The following is a 20,124-nucleotide window of genomic DNA, read 5'->3' as shown; positions in this document are numbered from 1 at the left end:
CCTTCACTCCCCCCTCTCACCGGCCTTTTCAACTTTTTTTTCATAACAGACCAACTAGGTCTCCTCTCTCCTTCAACCATCCTCCAGCGGCAGCCGAACACAGCAACAGCCCCCACTCTCTTTGTCATCTCCTTCAACCAATCAGTAACAGCCCTTCTCCCGTAACGGGGCCCACAGACCCACAGTCTCCCTCTTCAACCGCAGGCGCCATTTCTTCTTTCCCCTCCGACCGGACAACCAAACCCATCTCCTTAACAGCAACGGTCATGACCCGCCACCACCAGATCTGCCACCTGAAGAAGGAATGAATAGCAAGTTGAGAAGAAGAAAGAAGACAAAGGTTCACAGATCTAAAAAGGGAAAAATTTGAGAACAGATTTGGACTAAAACAGACCTGCTTGTTGTGTTTTTTAGTGTTTTGCAGGTCATTGTCAGCAAGGAAAGGAAGAAGGGAGGAAGCCATTTCAGATCCACCTCGTCCACTGGTTTTTCTTGAGGCAAGGCGTGGTTCTAGAAAGCCTTCCCTGCAATTCCTGGAATTTTTGGGGTTTATTTTGTAAATTTAAAATTGTTTAATGTACTTTTTGTTTAGTTTTAAATTTTTATTTGTAATGTTGAAATGTGGATGTAAAAAAAAAAAAAAATTACAGTGACAGTGGATGTGTGTGATCGTATTTTGTTTTATGAATGTTTTTTATGATAAAATCGCAAAGAATAAAGAAGAATTTAATATTTTGATTTGCTCACGATAAAGAATTATGAACTTATACGTAAGTCGTACTTTTAATATCCGATAAAAAGACAAAATCTTTAAACCTTTTTATCACATCAAATCGTGAAGCAACTTACCTCAAGTAGGGTGTGCTAGGGGTGCTAATACCTTTCCTAGCCACAACCAATTCCTTACCTTTGAATCTCTAACAAGACCAGTACATTTTGGGTTTCCTAGTGACCCTAAACCAAATACTAGGTGCGACTCCTCAAATCAAACAAGCAAACAAACAAAAATCATCAACGAACGTCACGCGGGTGACGGGCGAAAATAGGTTTCAGTTCAAATCCAGAACGCAAGGATTAAAACCTATTGAAAATATGTTATTGATGTAAATAAATTCTAGATTATTGACTAATCAATTTTTCCGAAGGGTTTTGTGTAAAAAATTGAACCAAAACTAGTTCAAATTATAGGGTTAAGGCAATGTTATTCTCATTAACACGAAGAACATTGCCCAACAAACCCAAACATGAAGATCAAGTTATCAAACCTATAAAATAGCCTTTTATGCCTCTAAAACATGATTCCTTAGTTCCAACAAATCATATTACCATAACAAAGCATATTTGAAGAAAAAGAAACTAAGAAACAACATCAAATCATTAAAATCATGTAAGAGATACCAAGTCCAAAAACTATCAACTTAAAGCAACCTATATGTTCATGCAACATGGATTCAAAATTGGTTTTCTAAATTCATTTGGTCATGAATAAACCTAGCTAATCCAGGATAAAAATCATTGCTTGAACATGCATTGTTTAAGTTAAACTAAAGCAACTCTATTTTATTAAGAAGAAACAACTTAAATAGAAGACTTTTACTACATCTAAAACATCTAAAAGAATTTTAAAAAACAGAATCAAACTATCATAGTAACAAAAGAGGCAACCACAACACTACTTGTCAAGCATTCCAAACTCTATATCCATGTTTGCAAACATAATACAAACCAAATATATATATAAACTCAAGCAGGCCATATGAACTCTAGTTTTAGATTAGAAAATAATATCTTCAAGCTCTTAGAGTAGCCACTACTCTATTTGTTTTCCTTTATCAAGTCTTGCTTCCACAAGTTTGTTGTTCTTTCAAAACATAAGAAATCCTTATACTAAGCTCTTAAACCTTCACACTTAGAGTTTCTTTATCAATCTTTTCTCTCTTTTTTTTCTCCTATATACTCTGATTTTCCTAGGGGTATTTATAGCAATTTGTTAGGATTTCTGATGGATTCAAACATAAATTAATCAAAACTTAGTTGTTTGATCAAAATAAAAGGGTTTTAGAGTATGCTTTACAACTGTGAGTTTTATACCTGTGTTGGTTTTACAATGGTAGTTTTGCAGTAAACCTGGTTTTTAAAGGTTTTGGTGCTTTCCAAACTTGGATACTAAGGAACTTGTTTCTAGCTTTTTTATCTTGAGAGAAACGTGATTAACCTTTAATACAAACCCATTAAAAAATCTTAAATTATGAATACATGAAAAAGATTAGTGGTTTTGAGAAATAGGTATCACAACCATTGATGATTGAGTTACTCATTTTCAAGGCTTTGTCAAAGCAACTCCAACGTTGTCATTGTTAAATACCACCTGAAGTTAGTAGAGGGAGTGCACACCTCTCATTTTATCTAACCTTTATTGATTTAGAGGTTTGTAGCTTCATATCTATTCGCTTGAAGGTGCCAACTCGATTATCCCAAAATCTTTCAATGCAGTGATGTTGATTGGGGAAAAGATATTATAAGATCATTGGAGAAAATGAGATGCAAATGTTTTATAAAAGTAGCTAATCTTTATAAAGGGGATGTTTCTCAATTGAATTGTGATGGTTACAACCCCAAAAGTAGTCAGTGATGCCACATTTATTTGCCTAAAAGTGCATACTTGATCAACCAAAACTATCGAAAAAGAAGCTAAATAGTGGCTAATCTCTATTTTTATTTATGAGATCTTGTATTTATAACAAGTATCACACCCAGACATCATGACTATCATTAAAAAAAATTTATGGAAAAGGAACAGATATCTAGCATCTTGTATTTTGGGGAAAACAATATAATTCAAGGAGTTGTCACCTAGTATTATGGTTACTAAGAACCCTAACTAGTTAGTAGAAATTCTATTATGCATGATTAGTTACATGAAAGGAAAGATATTATCACCACTTAAGTGTCTTACCTAAGGCAGGTTGCATTATTAGTTTTGTCTAAAATTACTAAGAATTTATTCTCCTCTTTTTTTTTTTGTTCTTCTTATAATGTTCCTGACTCTGGCATAGTCAACGTTTACCTACAAATGTTCCTGACTCTGGCGTTGGTAAATATTGCACAAACCTAAAAGGTGCGATGTTCCTGACATTAGCGCTAGTAAATAAGTTTGTAAGATTTTGAATTTTTAATGAAGAATAAATCATTTTTCTATGCCTTTTTTTGTTTAACCTTTTTTTTTATTAGCTCTTTTTAGACAAGAATAAAAAAAAATGCATTGAACAACAAATTTGTGTTTAATAGTAAAGGTCTATAGATTAAGCACAGCGGAGGAAAAAAAAACAATACACAAAAAGAATTAAAATTAAAACAAAGCTCAAGGAGCCCACAAATAAATCAACGAAGATCTCTAATTTTTTTTGAAAATTTTTTATATAAAAAAGAAGCTCGTTTGACTAAATATCAAACACGAAAGGGATAAAAAATGCATGGCAAAGACATAACAAAACAAACCCTTAGCAAACAATAATTTGGGTTGGCTGGGCCTGATGCCTAAACCCGGCCCACTCCTCTACTTTTATTTTTTATTTATTATGCAGCAGACAGAAGCACGCGTGAAGCGTGCGTGCACGGTGGGAGGGGGTTAATTAAAATTCAAAGTGAATAGTCTAGGTGAATTAATATTGAGCCGGAGGAGGAAGAAGAGTTGCCTGTCCTGGAGACGGAGCCGCAAGCGATGACACACCGGCTGGACGATGCTTCCCCAGTCTCTCTTTTCATTTTCTTTTTCTCGATCCCTTCTTCTCTGTTTCTGTGTTGATGGGATTAACTAGGTGAGGGGAAGTTGAAGTCCCCTGTTTGGTTGACGGGATTAACTGTCTTCTGTTCTGCCTCTGCCTTTTATAGGCTTTCTTGCGTGACATTTGCTCCTTATCTTCCTAGGATGATGATAAGGCCTGGGACTTTGTGTTTTGGTTGGATTGGGACACCAACAGTCTTGTCATCACTGGACTGTTGGAGGTGGAGGAACGTCGGCTGGAAAAGGGTCAGGTGCTCTGTATTTGGTCTACGTTCTGGTCTGGTTGCGTTGATGGGGTCGTGGCAGACCGGTGCTTTTTTCCTCTTGCAGGTGGCTTCCCTTGTTTCCAGAGGAAGAAGAAGAAACAATGCATGTGGAAACGGCGTCGTTTTGGGCTGAGGCGGCCATCTTTCAGTTAGGTCACTGAAGTTTTGACATTTTGCATTCAAGCCCTGATCTTTTAATTTCAAATATTAACCCCTTATAATTAAATTAAAAACAAATGGATCAAAATTGAGTTATAACAACAAGATATCTTAAATAGCTCATCCTATCCCATCCCATGTGTCATTCTTTTATTGGCAAAAATTCTATAAAGACTTATTTATTTTCTATGCCATTTATTTTAATTTTTTTGTTTCTACATATAAGCATCTCTTGGTTCAAGAAAGAGGAGAAGGAAAAGAATTAGGGATAACCTCAAATTAGTCCCTGATCAATGACTCTTTTTTCTTAATTGAGTCCCCAACCTATATTTTCTTTACCACTTGGGTTCCCAATGTATCTAGAAATCCTTTGTTTGATCCTTGTATAACAAATGTGTTTAACATTGTGAATGGGTTGGAGACTCGATTCAGAAAGTAGTGGTTAGGAATATTTGTAGATAGAAGGATCCAATTAAGAATTTTGGGTATGTTAGGGACCCTGTTCATTAAAAATATAGGTTGAAAACTGAAATGTAAAAATGGTTATCAACCGGGACTAATCTGAGGTTACCCCGGGAATTAACACCAAGCTAAGTTTTCCATTTTCCAAGAGCATGTATTTTATTTTTAAAACCCAAAAATAATATGAAGTTGAAGGTCTTAAACTCTAGTATTTCTTAAAAAAAAAAAAAAATCCACTGTTTAAGTCTCAAAAAAACTATTTTTATTGAAAATAGTAGAATTTAGGTTTAGAACAAGTTTTTGCTATGTTTAATTACATGCGTTTAAGCAGTTCAGATTCGAAGCATTTGGTATGAAAACTAGTATCAGCTAATATCAAACTCATCCAAGAAATGAAGGGAGTGAAGAAGCAAAAAACCTACAGAACGTGGTTTTATACATGCAATACGGAATATGATTACATTTATTTTTTAAAATATTTTTTTATTTTAAAATATATTAAAATAATATTTTTTTAAAAACATTATTTTTTATATAATACATTAAAATAATCTAAAAATACTTTAAAAAAAATATTCAAAACAAAAAATATTTAAAATTTTATTTTTTAAAATAATATATTTTTAAAACACAGAAACATAAATTCCTAAACTTTAAGACTTCTAAAAACAACAGGGTGACGTGGGTAAATTTTATGTAGCCCTAGAATATTGTTTGAAGAAAGCCTTAGATTCCCGTCAAATTATTCTATAACTTGTGGAATTTGTACCTCGTACCGACCAGTATATTCTTAATTGTCAGTGAATATATTTGTCTCAATTACAATAATATGAAAAAGGATGGTAATGGAATTATTTTTATTTTTTGATACATCAGCTGCTTATTCAATAAGGTATTATATTAAGCTATGTAGTTGGGATTTCGGTGTCAGATATTAACAAGATATACAAAGCTATCGTTTAGGGTTTTTTTAGGTCTTGAAGATGACCTCAATATTTGAAAGTGCTGGGATGTTGGATTTGATTTTGATAGGCACCGCCTGTTTAAACTTATTCAAGTTGAAGTTTACAAAATCCAAACCAAAATCCATTCTCTAGACTAAGAGGTTGTTTACGCGATGAAGATTATGTTCAAAGCAAAACACAGAAGTCAGCGTTTAGTAAAGAAAAAACTACTAAATACTGTTCATGGACCTCATTATTTTCTGTGTTTGCAACACATGATTGAAAGAAGCAGCCAAAGGCTACTTTCACATGCATTTCTTGCATTGTTCATGTTAATTGCATTGTTCAATGAACAGTGCAATTAACATGAATAGTGTACATTGATACACTATTCATGTAAACAGTGCAAGAGAATTGTACTGTTCACTTAAAAAATAGTGAACAGTGCAATTCTCTCGCACTGTTCACTTGCATTGCGCGAACTTTTTTTTTTTTAGAGTGTTAATTTTTTTAATATTTTTTTTAAAAAAATAGTTTAGAGTGAATTTTATACTTGATAATATTTTATCTAATGTTATTACACGCTAAAAAAATTATGGGAACTATAGTTCTTGTCAGATATATTTCGTACATAATGGAATTGTAGATGGTTTTATGGAATAATAAAAAAAAATTTATATTAAGTATGATTTATTTCATGATGTAATAGCAATAGTTAAATCCACAATATTTAAATTAAAAATCAAAATATTAATATATATTTTTAAAATTATTTTATAACCTTAATTTTAAAAGCATTCTTAACTAAACACATTAAACTATTTTTTCTTTAACCTCAATTTCAACCACAATTTTAACCAAACACCTATTTTTTAAAATCAACCTTAACTAAAAATACTTTTTATAAAAACAACTTTCTTCAAACCACAACCAAACAGCTACCGCAATACCTAAACACACTCTGATTAGAAAATGTAGTTATGGTTGATTTTCAAAATGTTTTTTACTTAAAAAATTATTTTTGATATCAACACATCAAAATGATCTAAAAATATCAAAAAAAAAATATTAATTTGAAGTAAAAAAATAAAAAATATATTTTTTAAAAAAAAAAACACTTTTAAAATATATAAATAAACAAGGCTACGCGGTGCAGCAAACATGGACATGGCTGCTGGTGACCAAAATCTATGTCTTTATTACCTTAAATTTGTTTTTGTAATAAATAACTTGCATTGGTAAACATGGGGGAATAGTTGCACTTAGGTTAGGTTATCTGTCACCAACAACTTCCTATCCTCCAAAAATCCTCCTCCTCCTCCTCCTCCTCCTCCTCTCAGACGAGTGTCAACCCTATTTGTATTAACTCTTGTTCGACACACAAGCAATAACTGCTCCGCATTCTCATTTACTAGAGACCAAAAGTATAACATTTCCAACAAAAAGAAAACGCCAAATGACTAAAACCATCCAATTCAGGAAGAAGTAGAAGAATCGATGAGTTTAGTCACATAGAAAGCAGCAGGAGCCCACGCATTTTCAGCTCACCAAATCATACCAATTGGGCCAAAAACTGCACGCCAAGAAAGCACAAACATACTGTTCCCTTGTAACACATGACCCCCTCTTACCTTTGACCATAAAAAGGCCATTTCATATGGACGATAGTCTTATTCCCTATCATGATCCACACCATGATCAATCCTAGCATCAGCAATAATCTCACTTCCCTTTCCTCCTCCTTGTCCGATGATGTTGCCGGATACTTCATTTGGAGGAGACTGTTTTTCTTGCGAGATATTCAGATTTTAGAGCTCCTCCTTGCTCTCGTGGTCTTCATTGCTATACATTCTCTTAGGCAGAAAAAGCATTGTGGACTGCCCGTATGGCCAGTTCTAGGCATGCTACCATCTTTGGTGTCTGGTCTTCAATGCAACATGTACGAATGGATTTCTGATGTACTTCGCGATCGAAATGGGACTTTTCGATTCAAAGGTCCGTGGTTCAGTAGCCTTAACTGTGTATTGACTGCGGATCCAAGAAATATTGAGCATCTTCTCAAGACCAAGTTCCCTAATTACCCCAAAGGCCAATATTTTCGCGACACGCTAGGTGATCTTCTCGGCGGAGGGATATTCAATGCTGACGATGAGAAATGGCAACGGCAAAGAAAGACAGCAAGCATTGAGTTTCATTCAACAAAGTTCAGGCAATTGACCACTGATTCATTGCTTGAACTTATTCATTCTAGGCTCTTGCCTGTCCTAGAAACTGCGGTGAACAACTCAGTGTCGATTGATATGCAGGATATTCTATTGAGGCTAACATTTGATAATGTTTGCATGATAGCATTTGGGGTTGATCCAGGATGCTTACGCCCTGGTTTGCCTGATATACCATTTGCTAGAGCCTTCGAAGATGCAACAGAAGCTACTCTCCTACGTTTCGTTACACCAACATGCATATGGAAAGTCATGAGGTTTCTTGATTTGGGGTCCGAAAAGAAGCTGAAAAGATCAATAAAAGATGTGGATGAGTTTGCAGAAGATGTCATAAGGACAAGAAAGAAAGAACTCTCCCTGCAAAGTGGGAAGCAAAGATCAGATCTCTTAACAGTGTTTATGGGGTTAAAAGATGAGAATGGGAAGCCATTTTCAGACAGATTTTTGAGAGATATTTGTGTAAACTTCATTCTTGCTGGCAGAGACACTTCTTCAGTGGCAATGAGTTGGTTCTTTTGGCTTCTTGATTCACATCCAACAGTAGAGGAGAAGATTCTTGCTGAAATATGCAAGATAATTAGTGAGAGAGAAGATTTGGACACCAAAACTCCATTAGTGTTTAGGCCAGAGGAGATAAAGAAGATGGACTATTTGCAAGCTGCTCTATCTGAGGCCTTGAGGTTATACCCTTCAGTACCAGTGGACCACAAAGAGGTAATTAAGTAACCAACGACTTCCTTTTGACAAAATACTAATATTTCCTTTAATTTCGAGTAATGTTGATTCCATTGAATATTTTTCTTCAAATCATTTCCAAAAGAAATTTATATCCTTGTGTTTTTTCACAAGTGATTTAGAGAAGAATCCTTTTTAGGGTTTTTTTTTTTTTTTTTACTAATTAGAATTCATGTTTCATGCATATGTAGCAATTATAGTAATTTCTTACACAGTCTTATAAAATTGAAACATTTCTTAGAGATTATGCATTTAGATCTACTCCAGAGCATCTCACCATTAAAGATGTAGAATAATCCTCCTTCATGACAAGCCGAGTCCTTTCTTTTCTTCAAGTGATGGGTAGGTGCCATTAATGGACTCATACCCAATCAATATCCAACTGCGAGCTTTATGTGCACCAAATCAAAAATCTTGTCGTGATATACCATAAATTCAAGCATACATACCTTGGGAAACTAAGCTTGTGTGAAATGGAGAAATTCTTGTTTCTTTAACCAAGTATCAAACTTCCCTTACATGAAGTACTTTGGTCAACTCCATCATGGTGACCAAACAGTATGTTAGTGTAACGTGGCTAAGCTCTGTTTGGTCAGCATATAATAAGGAAGTTCCGAGGTCCTAGAAATAGGTGAGAATTGAACCAGGGACCAGGGTTAGTTGGATTAATTATAAGAATCAATCTCATTGAAAGGCTAAAACAGCTATACAACATCTTGAAAAAAGAGACTTTTTTTCCTCACAACCCTCCTGGTACCTGCTCGCACCAATTACAAAAGCCATGAATACAACCTTTTATTCTCCATGAACAAAGTGAATTTTGATCATTAATTATACCATTTTCTTTTGTTTTTCAAGGCGAGGAAGGAAAATGGTGGATGACAAATACTGTTTCATTTTCTCTTGCTTCAATATTTTGTAGGTTGTTGAGGATGACATTTTTCCTGATGGGACTGAATTAAAGAAGGGGACAAAAGTGATTTATGCAATCTATGCAATGGGAAGAATGGAGGCAGTATGGGGAAGCGACTGCAGGGAGTTCAAGCCAGAGAGATGGTTAAGAATCATCGACGGACGGTTCATGAGTGAATCAGCCTACAAATTCACTGCTTTCAATGGCGGTCCTCGACTATGCTTAGGGAAAGATTTTGCTTACTATCAGATGAGATTTGCTGTGGCGTCAATCTTATATCGCTACCATGTGAAGGTTGTGAAGGATCATCCCGTGGTGCCTAAGCTTGCTCTGACAATGTACATGAAGCATGGGTTGAAGGTGAATCTAGTCAAGCGTGAGGGGTCTGAGCTTCAGAAATACCTTAATATCAAGTAGTTATTTTCCGTTTCTCCATTGCTTATGAATAAATATATTAATGGTATTTGCAAAAACAAAATCATGGCTTGTTGAGATAAGAGAGAGCGTCGAGGGGGAGTGAAAGATATGTTCATTAAGATTATCATCGAGCTGAAGAATTATATGGTGGTGTGTTATGGTTGATGCTATGCTTTCAAATAATTAATTACGAATTAATTGATTTGTGATTTCTTGTTCCAGTCTATGCACACCACCCTAGCTTGAATTCTCAACCCACCACACTGTAGGCTGTCTTAAAGGAATAGCCCCGGATTCCGGGGATAGCACCAAGAAAAGCATCTAAGAAGTCATGAGAGTCAATTGCACTATACAGAAGAACCACAAGCATTTATCTTTCAAAAGAAAAGAAAAAAAATCATTCTGCATAACTTGTTCTGAATCTGGATGAACTTAAATATATCATTACCTCCATTGCTGGAATAAAGTTTGTGGCATTCATATTAGCACTTGCTAGGGGCGCATTCACTTGGAATTCAGTAACATCGTTCTTCGTTCAATAACATCATTTAAGATCGAAATAAACTACCTTTTATCAAGCCCGTCCATCCCATTCTTCATAGAACTCTTTCAAAAAATCCTCCATGAACTTGTGTCTTCTCTCAGCCCTCCTCTGCCCGGCCTGGAAAGTGAATCGATATCAGAAGCTCAAGTTTGATGGATTACCGATTAGGTGATTCATAGAGGCTTGACATTTATCACATGTCGTTCAACAATTAGCAAAGGTCATGCTAGCAGAAGAAACGATGAACAACCATGAAAGCCAATATGAAACCAGACAGTCAATGTGTACCTTTGTTTTCATCATATCCTTCAGCTTGAGAAGTTTTTCATGGAAGTGGTTCACAGTTGTCTGCTCTTCTTTCTTCATATACTGTGCCTTTGACAAATCTGAGCGTGGGTGAATAGCAGGGTCATGAAGCAACCTGTTCCTACTTCCACCAAAGGTAAAGCATCGGGCGATTCCTATAATCAAATTATAATTTAGTGAATGTGTGATAGCTACAGCTTCACGAGAATGCAGACACCTGGCTTATTGGAAAAAATGCAGCCAATATATAAGCAAGCAAATAAATATGCAAATTCAAAGTGACTAAAAATACAAGAACCTAAATGAAAATGTATAGACCCAAGACCCTGCTTGATACAAGTAAATAGTGAACTCCAGAGGTGAATAGAAATTACCAACTGCTCCGATTGCATCAAGCCGATCAGCATCCTGCACAACCCTGAATTCTGGAGAAAATTCGCCATTTGCATGCCCTGCAAGTTCCTCCTTAAAACCTGAAAATAGGAAAGCGCCTGCACTAATTACTTTCAACAATCACTAATATAAGATTCCACTTTAACAGGCAAAGGAAGCAATAGACTGAGAAGTATGAAATCAATAAAAAACCTTTCACACTTGCAATCGACATCATAAATGTGTAGTCCATTTAGAGGTGTTTGGGATTAAAATAGTTTGTTAATTATGCTATTGTAGTCTTTAAAGCTAACATAAATTATAATGTCAACATAGACTGAGAGGAACCACAATTAAAAATTCATATAGATTTTCAGTACAACAGAAGCTATATGAATACTGCACATCATATGGAAGCAAAATTTGAAGAATCTGTAACCAAGTCAAAAGATCAATAGATAAGTAAGTAGAAGGCATGATTAAGAATGCACCCATGCATAGACTTTAATTGTACAATAACCGAAGATTAAGAAATATACCAATTCGATACCTAACAACACCAATAATGAGTTTCAAAATCAATTCACTTTGTGTTACATAATAAATCAATCAAAGAAGTAATTTGAGTCAAAAGATAAAAAAAAAGATGAAATAATGGGCTGGACTTGATAAATGTTTCCATATTAAACAAAATCTAGGCCAAATAAAAACAAAGATAGACTTGGTTATGGGCTGAACCAAGTGGATCATGAAGTTTGGACAAATAAACGGAAGGATATAGAAAAAATGCAATCCGAACTTTAAAAAACAACTGCAAGTGAAGTTATGCGGTTTCAGTCGTTCATTCTCAAAACAAGGATAAAAAGACGTGGATGGTTACTGGAAGTTATTTTGAACTTTCCTGTTTAAATAAGGATGCAAGGCACTTCAAAAGAATTCAACAAATCAACAATAGTTGCTACACAATTCAACTAAGTTTTCAGCATCTTCAAAACCTGTTTATCAGTAGGCAAACCTGTTTATCAGTAGGCTTGTAATCTCGTGGGCAATAATCAATAGGCAATTAATTTATAGGCAAATAGCTTGTACACTAATAGTTTATAAGCGATAATTAGTAGGATTACAATTTCCATTGTAAGCCAGTAGGCTTGCAATTTTCATTACCCAAAAAAAACAGAAAATACCAAATATATATATTCATGTCAATGAATTCCAATGCGTGTTTGTAATCAATTGAAAAATCATCTAATGAATGTAAATTCCTTAATCTTAAGTTGTAAAGTTATCTTATACATTCAAAGCATTCAGATGATTTAATTACTCCACATATTTTAATTCAAAGCATTCAGATGATTTGATTACTCCACATATTTTAATTTTCTTTTTGCATATTAAAATACCATAACGATTTGAATACATTGTTACAAGTTTGGAACTATAAGTCCAGAGTTCTAAGAATAGTGTTTGGAGTTCAGATCATTAACATTAAATTTAATGTCTGACTTTGAAATTTAAAGTCCTCTTAGTTGAGACAATCACAAAAGAACCGAAACACTTTGTGACAAAAATCAAACAGTCATTTAAGCTTACAATAATCAGCTTTGAAATATCAAATAATCATCTTGAATTATAGTTTTAAAGAATTTAGCTGCAAATGATTACCTATCTGACTGAATTTTATTACTGCTAAGAAGAATATAAGCATAAAATGAACTCAAACAAGAACACTGCTTCAGAACCATGATAATAGCTATCAAACTTACCCATCCCCTTAATGATTGCCAGGATCTTCATCTTTTTTACTTCATCTACTCCCTCTTCCTCCAGAAAATTCTCAACAATTTTCTCCTCAGATGGATCTCTACATGGCCAAATAGAAGCTTAAACTATCAGGGAATCAAAAAACAATAAGAAACGGTAACTTGAAAAGCAAAAAGAATATAAAAAGTGTTTTCAGAAAACAGTATTGAAAGAGACAGAATTGAGTCGACGTCAAACCACTATTAAATAGTCACTATGTTCGACAGTTCTTGGACATGGATATGGGTTGCACTCTGAACTAATATCAACAAACAGAGTTGTGTGCAGGTGATATGGCTATATATGTGGCAAGAAAATAAGTCATGTGTATATAAGCACCTATGTGACACAGCTATATACAGGTCAGTAGAGAATGAATTGAATTGAGAGTGGGTTCGTTTTGTGTAATCCCAAATATGGCATCATAAGTCAATAGAACAAAACATAAAGAACATGACACATCTGAGCATTACTTCATCAGGAATAGCTACACTACTGTGATGAAGATCTAATTATTTTAAAGGCATAAAAGCATAACACAAATATTTTGGCACCATATTGAACGAAAGGCAGCAGAATCCAGGAGAGAGTTATGAACCTTAAGTATTTGTAGTCACCTGCAGTAAGTAGCAAAAAACAAAATGATTAATTGTTTCAAAACCATGTTCAAAATTCACATTTATATTATTTTGAACTTATTGGAAGCCAGATGATTTGCAAGTCTGCGATTAGGAGTTGGAATGAGGATGACCTATATCATGAAGAAGTGCAGCAAGCTCTACCTGCCATAGAAGACAAAATTTAAATAGAATCACAGAGATCAGGGGAAAAAAATAGTGGGAACAGTAGGTGCCCAATCCATTCAACTAACAAAACCAGTGAATGTCCGATAATGAAAAGCTTTTAAACTATTTTCAATGTCCAGAAGACAAATTAACAGAACTCTACTCCTGACTGCTTGCAACTGCTCAAGCAATCTAACCCAAACTTGAGACATCTTTAAATGCCCCCGTCTCCAGATAAATGATTTTCCATTGTGTCATAGATAGCAATTAAAATTACGAAAGCGTATTCAGAAATGGGATTATCAAAGGAAAGGAATCAAGAACTAAAATGATGACACTGGATCAAATTACATTCTTTTTAACAGAAACTCTTAGTTTCTCACTATAAAATTTACAATCTATTCTCAATATCCAGAAGACAAATCAGCAGAGCCTTACTCCCAACTAGCCGCAGCTATTCAAGACATGCAATCCAACCCCAATGATTAAGACTTGAGGGCATCTTTCAGTGTGGCAACCTCTTATATGATTTTTCTGTATCGTTATACAGAACAATGAAAATTTACAATATCACAGGACAGGAATCCATAACAAAAAAGCGATGTCAATGAAATCAAGTTGAATTCTTTATGGGATAAATCACAGTTTTCTATTATTAGTAATCAAGAAGATAGCTCTCCTTTCCCGTTCCATCGCTACTATTAATAATGGGATTACACCAAAAAACACCATTTTATACAAAAAGCTAGCTTTTTGCAAAATAGTACTTGAGCATAACAACAAGTATCATCATTTGAAGGATCGTTTATTCAATGAAAACTCCCTCAACAGAACCACCTCATAAAAAAATCAAAAACCCAAAATCAAAACTAGCAGCAAAAAAAAGAAGCCAAATGCCTCGTTTGAAACTAGAAATGCCAATCACAATAAAAATCAAAAACTGGGTTCCACAATTTATAAGCACCCACAAGTAAAACAGGACCAGACAAGTTCTAAAAGTACAGAGAGAGAGGTTTAGTTTAAAGGGCTTTACTATTTCCATTGAATCAGAAGAGAGGCCTTCTTCTTGAGCGAGAGAGAGAGCAAGGTCTCTCACTCTCCACACATGAGCTGCATCGTGTGACGCGTCGTTTCCTTTCATGGTTCTTTCCACTAATTTCTCTGCATTCTTCACTGTTGTCACTATACTTGCCATCTCTCTTTTTCTGCAGGGACAAACTGATGTCTTCCAGTACAATTCTTTATTTTGTACTTAGAGCTCAGAGGTTTTTTTTCAGTGATGCAAAATTTGTTGGAAGATTGCCAATTATGTGGTTGTCTTTGTCAAAGAAGATGGCTGCCATCGTCAAAAAAAAAAAGCTATAATAGTGGGTTGTTGATGACAGCCACCATTGACTAATGTCAAAGTTTGGTAAATTTAATAACCATCATTATTAATAAAAGAGTAAGAGAAGCTACCATGAATGCCTATAAATAAAGGCATATATTAAAGAGCAAAATAAAAAGGAGTTGTGAGAAAGATTGTAGAGCTAAAGATGTGAGAAATATAAGAGAGAGTGGGTTGCCAAGAGCAGACAGCAGTAGTTGCCATTACAGCACTAAAAAGAAAGAAATAAAGTGAGGTTGAGAGTTGCTAAACAGGGAATAATTCCTCCTCCTCTATTGTTTTAAATCTTGTTCTCTCCCTATATAATCAAATGGCTTCTCCTGTGGATGTAAGCAGTTTGTCAAACCACGTTAAATATTGTATCAGTGTGCTTAGCCTCCAATGAACAAATTTCAGAACATCACCGGTCGGAATTCCCTACAAAATTCATGTTATAAAATATGTTTCTTTTTCCTACTTCCATGACTGCAGTCAAATTAATTAATTGAGAGAACCTAAGTTCCATGGGAAAACCAATGTAGATAGCCGTAATTCATGGTAGATTGAAATAGTAAAATTACATCTTTGCAAAATCATTAAACTAGTTACGGGGTAAATGAGTTTTTTAACATGTTACATTCATCATTATCTGATTGATTTGGTGTTTTCGTTGGTGTAGGGATCTGTATGATATTTTGCTTTTTGAAAAATGTAATAATTATATTGTTATTTGAATTACAATTCTCAAAACTTTATAATAAGGTCTTATTTGTAAATTTATAATGGTTTTTTTGTAATAATTATTTGGTCCCGAAAGTAATGTAATATTTTGATAGATAAAAAAAATTATTGGCATTTATACTGTACAAATCTATTGCCAATAATCAAAATTATTATTTCACCACGTCATTTGACTAGTCTTAGTGTTCTCTTTTTTTCTAGGCAAGCATGTAGTTAACAAACCTTTGGTTTGAGACCAATACTTTTTTTTTTATTTCTTTTATCTCTCTTCTTAGTTATCCATTCCTAGGCTTCTAGATTTGCAAATTAACCCTTCAAGTCTTTTTTTTGGATTGGTCGTTTATTTTTTTATTTTTTTATTTTAATTACTTTTTAAAATTAAATTTTTTTTTCTAAATTTGATTTTCCTTCAATTATTTAGTCTTTTAAATTTAGTCTTTTTTTTATTATTGATTTTTTATTTAAGATAGTTTTTTTATTTAATTTTTTTCTTATTTCACCCTTGGAAAAGTTACAAAAGAACTAGATCTTTTAAGGTTTTCAAACCTTGTCACGTATATTGGCCAAAATGAAAAAAAGAAAAATATACAATGTGTTTTTAAACTATGAAAAGGTGAATTCCTTATAAATATGTCCTAATACTTTTATAACAAAACACATAATTTATTTAGAAATTGTAGTCTTGATGCATGCTCTTGTTTTTTCTAGGTTTGTGTGAGTCCTATTAACGACTAAAATACAATTTTAAATCTCAAATTATTGAATATACTTTTTGTTTAGTTTTGATGTTTTTAGAAATTAAAACCTTATACATGTTTTCTATGATTTGTTGTTTTTTATTGTTTATTTTGATTTAAACATGTTTAATTATGACAATGTGGTTTATGGAAACAAAAAGGCAAAGGTTGGGAGGCCTAAAAGGCCAGTTCTTAGGTAAACAACATTTCTATATTTCTAAGCAGATTCTATGCAATGTTCTTCATATGAACATTGCCTTAGCTACTTAATTTTTATTATTTTTTATTTACTTATTTGCATCAACATCTTCGCATGAGTTCATTAATCAATAATCTAGAGTTAATTTACATCAATAATCATGAATTTTTAGTTTTAATCTAGGGTTTTATTTTTATACAGAAATCTGGTTTGATCAGATCATGATTATTTAGTAATAATCGTTGATATTTGATGTTTGATTATTGTTCAGTGATTAATTTCAAATATATCCATGTCTTTAGTTTATTCATACATGGTTTGGATTTTGACTTGTATTGTTGGGCATGTTTTTTATGTTCTTCATTTGTTATTCTTGTTCTTGAGTTTTCTAGGTTTTGATTAGTTTTTTATAACAAATTTCATGTTTTTTGTGTTTTTTGCAAGTTTGATTTGTTTTGTGTTTTGGTTTTAGTTTTTATTTGGTTTATGGTCCAATCAAAGATTTCAAGTCAATTTGATTGGGTCAAATTCAGGTTAGATGGGTAAGGCCCTGTTTTGTTTTCAACTTTTTTTTATAAAGGATTTTTTAGTTTTAAGGTGTGTTTTGACAAACATGCTCATATGCCTACTTTGACAGTTTTATTTAAAGAAAAATAGGTTTTTTTTTATCAAACAAAGCTTTAAAAAATAGTTATAAAGTATTTATTTATAAAATAAATAAATAAATAAAAGGTTTTCTTGTATATGGCCAAAAAATCCTTAAAAAAAATATTTAAGCATGTTTAAAAAATAAAAATAAAAAATATTTTTGCATGTGTAAAAATGCACAAAGTATTGCATGGATTCAAAAACCAGCTTGTAAAATCCCAAAGAATTTTAGTCTATATTTTAAAATATTAATAACTTATATTTGGCAAAGAAATATATCATTCACTTTTGATATAAGGATAAAAATATATTATTAGGAATAATAATTTATTATTCACTTTTAATATAAATATATATAAACCTATATGGGAGTTAATATCCAAAAATTTATTAGAAGTAATACAACTCATTCATTTATAATATATAGATAAAAACTATAAAGAGTTTTATCTGAAATATTATTTGGAATGACGCAATAGCTAAAATTTCCAAGTTTGTCCTGAAAAAAAACTCAACGGTAATTAGAGATACTTCAACTTGTGTCTCATAGTACAAGAGTCATGGACATCTGAAATACCAAAGAGAAATGAAAAAAATAAAAATCATTAAATCTTTTTGGATTTTTAGATATAGTTCATTTGTGGTTAATAAGCTATGAATAGACTTGTTTTCTTTAGACATTTTTCAGACCAAGTTCTCAACCTAAGAAATCAGAGTTTATTTATCATAGCAATCTCATCTACACTGATAGAAATAGAAACATCATTAGACTATAGCAACTACAAACAATGAAAAATAACACAACTTACCTCATGTAAAGCGTACTAGGAGTGCTAAAACATTCATTTTACATAATCAATCTCTTGCCTAGAATTTATAAAAACAAGTTAAGATTTATAGTGACCATAATATTAGATGGTGACTCCTTATATAACCAAAAACATCTCAACCAACCTAAGAAGGGTTGTCACGGCGTTGTGCTCTCACAAAGGGTATGATATAGAGCAAGGCTTTAAAAGCAAATTACATCCTTTTATCTTTTAGTTTTTATGGTATTTTATCATTATCGTTATCTAGAACGTACTTGTGATAAAATTAAAAAAATAAAAATCAATAAGAGATTGATTGATTATTTAGAAATAAAACTTATGAGAGAGAGTTTGATCTTACTATTGGTTTCTCATGGAACTACTCGGATTTATAGTAGAATTAATTAAGTTTTGTGGCATTTTTTATACTTCTCGATCGTGTCTCTTTATAGATGTTGGGTGGGGGTTCACTTTCTATAAACTCGGTACCTTAATACCAGTTTTTGATCATCAGTTTTTGAATTTTCAAATCCACATGTTCCCCATCACTACATTTATGAGCAACATGGCAAGGATATCTGCGGAGGAGTATAAATTACAAATCACTCAATCTCTCTACCATAATCCCAAAACAATACCCAGAAATATACCATTACTCTTGTATTCCAAGAATCTATACAAGAGTTCACTTTATACTTCTCACTGGTGTTTTTCTTTCCTTTTCACTACTGATTTTCTCTTTCTTTCTCTACGAAAACTTGATGCTCAAAACAAGAAACGAGTGCTCCATATAAAAAGAGCTTCACGGACTTGGCACAGGGACGAAATTTATAAATGTACAGCTTTGTTAGGTGCAAAAAAAAGGGTAGATTTCGTGGTTTGCCGCTGCATTTAATGGCGGTGGTTGCTCGCATATAACATGGCTCAATTGAATATTATGGATTATGGATTACGACACCCATTCCTTCCTGCTCATCCCATATCCTCATCGCTGGGAAAAAAAAAAAGTTAAAAAAAAATCAATTAAAACACTCCAGCAATCTTCAATTTACATCATGTATACGATACACGTTTCTCAGCAGCGATTAAATTAATCCTCCCTCAAACGTGAAAGAACAACTGATTAATGCATATCTTTTTACTTGTATATTTTCGGGCAGGAGAACAAGCTTCTTAATGCCTGCATCTTGTTGGTATAGATAAAAGATTAGTATGTTTGGTTGGGCGGTTCAATCTGCTATTGGTTAAAATTTGAAAAAAAAATTATTTAAAGTTATTTTTTATGTTTGTAGATTGTTTTGATGTGTTTATGTTAAAAATATTATTTAAAAAAATAAAAATATATATTTTAATATATTTTTAATAAAAAGAAGTTTAAAAACAATCATTACTATACACTTTTAAAGCCCATTTGAAAATGTGATTGCGGTTGCTTTGTAAAATGTTTTTCACTTAAAATTTAGAAATGTATTAAAATAATGTTTTTTTATTTTTTTTAATTATTTTTTATATCAACGCATTAAAATGATTTGAAAATATTGAAAAAACATTAATTAAAATTAATTAATTTTTTTCAAAAATACTTTTAAAAAACAAAAATAAATACACATAAGCTTCCATAAAACCCAAGATTTCCGGTGGGAAATAAGTCTTTGTGCCCCGTATCAAAGATTTTGTTTTTTGTTTTTGTTTCTTCACCGTGATGTTTTCTATGGTTAATTAAAAACACGAGTTAAATTCTTTTTTCCGATCTGTTCAAAAGTAAGCCATCGTTACATATAATTGAGAATTCAGAAGGCATTAATTTTCTCTTGCAATGGCGGATCTGACCAGAATCTAGGAAGGCAATGTCAATAATATTGTATTATTCATCGTATTGTTCATAGATATAATATTTTATTTATAAATTGATCTT

At 32.8% G+C, this 20,124-nt stretch overlaps 2 protein-coding genes across 2 annotated transcripts; one reads left to right on the top strand and one right to left on the bottom strand.

Annotated features, from left to right (window-relative positions):
* The first annotated feature begins 7,036 nt into the window (after positions 1-7,036).
* On the top strand, positions 7,037-10,126 carry LOC118049666 (cytochrome P450 86B1). Its single transcript, XM_035059725.2, has 2 exons — positions 7,037-8,551; positions 9,495-10,126. The coding sequence occupies exons 1-2, from the start codon at positions 7,298-7,300 to the stop codon at positions 9,900-9,902; spliced, it is 1,662 nt and encodes a 553-aa protein (XP_034915616.1). The 5' UTR covers positions 7,037-7,297; the 3' UTR covers positions 9,903-10,126.
* Positions 10,127-10,250: 124 nt separating this feature from the next.
* On the bottom strand, positions 10,251-15,021 carry LOC118049667 (uncharacterized). The gene is made up of 7 exons (XM_035059727.2): positions 14,743-15,021; positions 13,676-13,706; positions 13,523-13,541; positions 12,888-12,985; positions 11,127-11,225; positions 10,735-10,907; positions 10,251-10,563 (listed from the first exon to the last, which is right to left on the bottom strand). The coding sequence occupies exons 1-7, from the start codon at positions 14,902-14,904 to the stop codon at positions 10,477-10,479; spliced, it is 669 nt and encodes a 222-aa protein (XP_034915618.1). The 5' UTR covers positions 14,905-15,021; the 3' UTR covers positions 10,251-10,476.
* Positions 15,022-20,124: the final 5,103 nt, after the last annotated feature.

The sequence above is a fragment of the Populus alba genome, chromosome 7 (genome assembly GCF_005239225.2).
Source record: "Populus alba chromosome 7, ASM523922v2, whole genome shotgun sequence".
In the NCBI taxonomy this organism is placed as follows: Eukaryota; Viridiplantae; Streptophyta; class Magnoliopsida; order Malpighiales; family Salicaceae; genus Populus; species Populus alba.
This window is presented reverse-complemented; position numbering and strand designations above follow the sequence as displayed.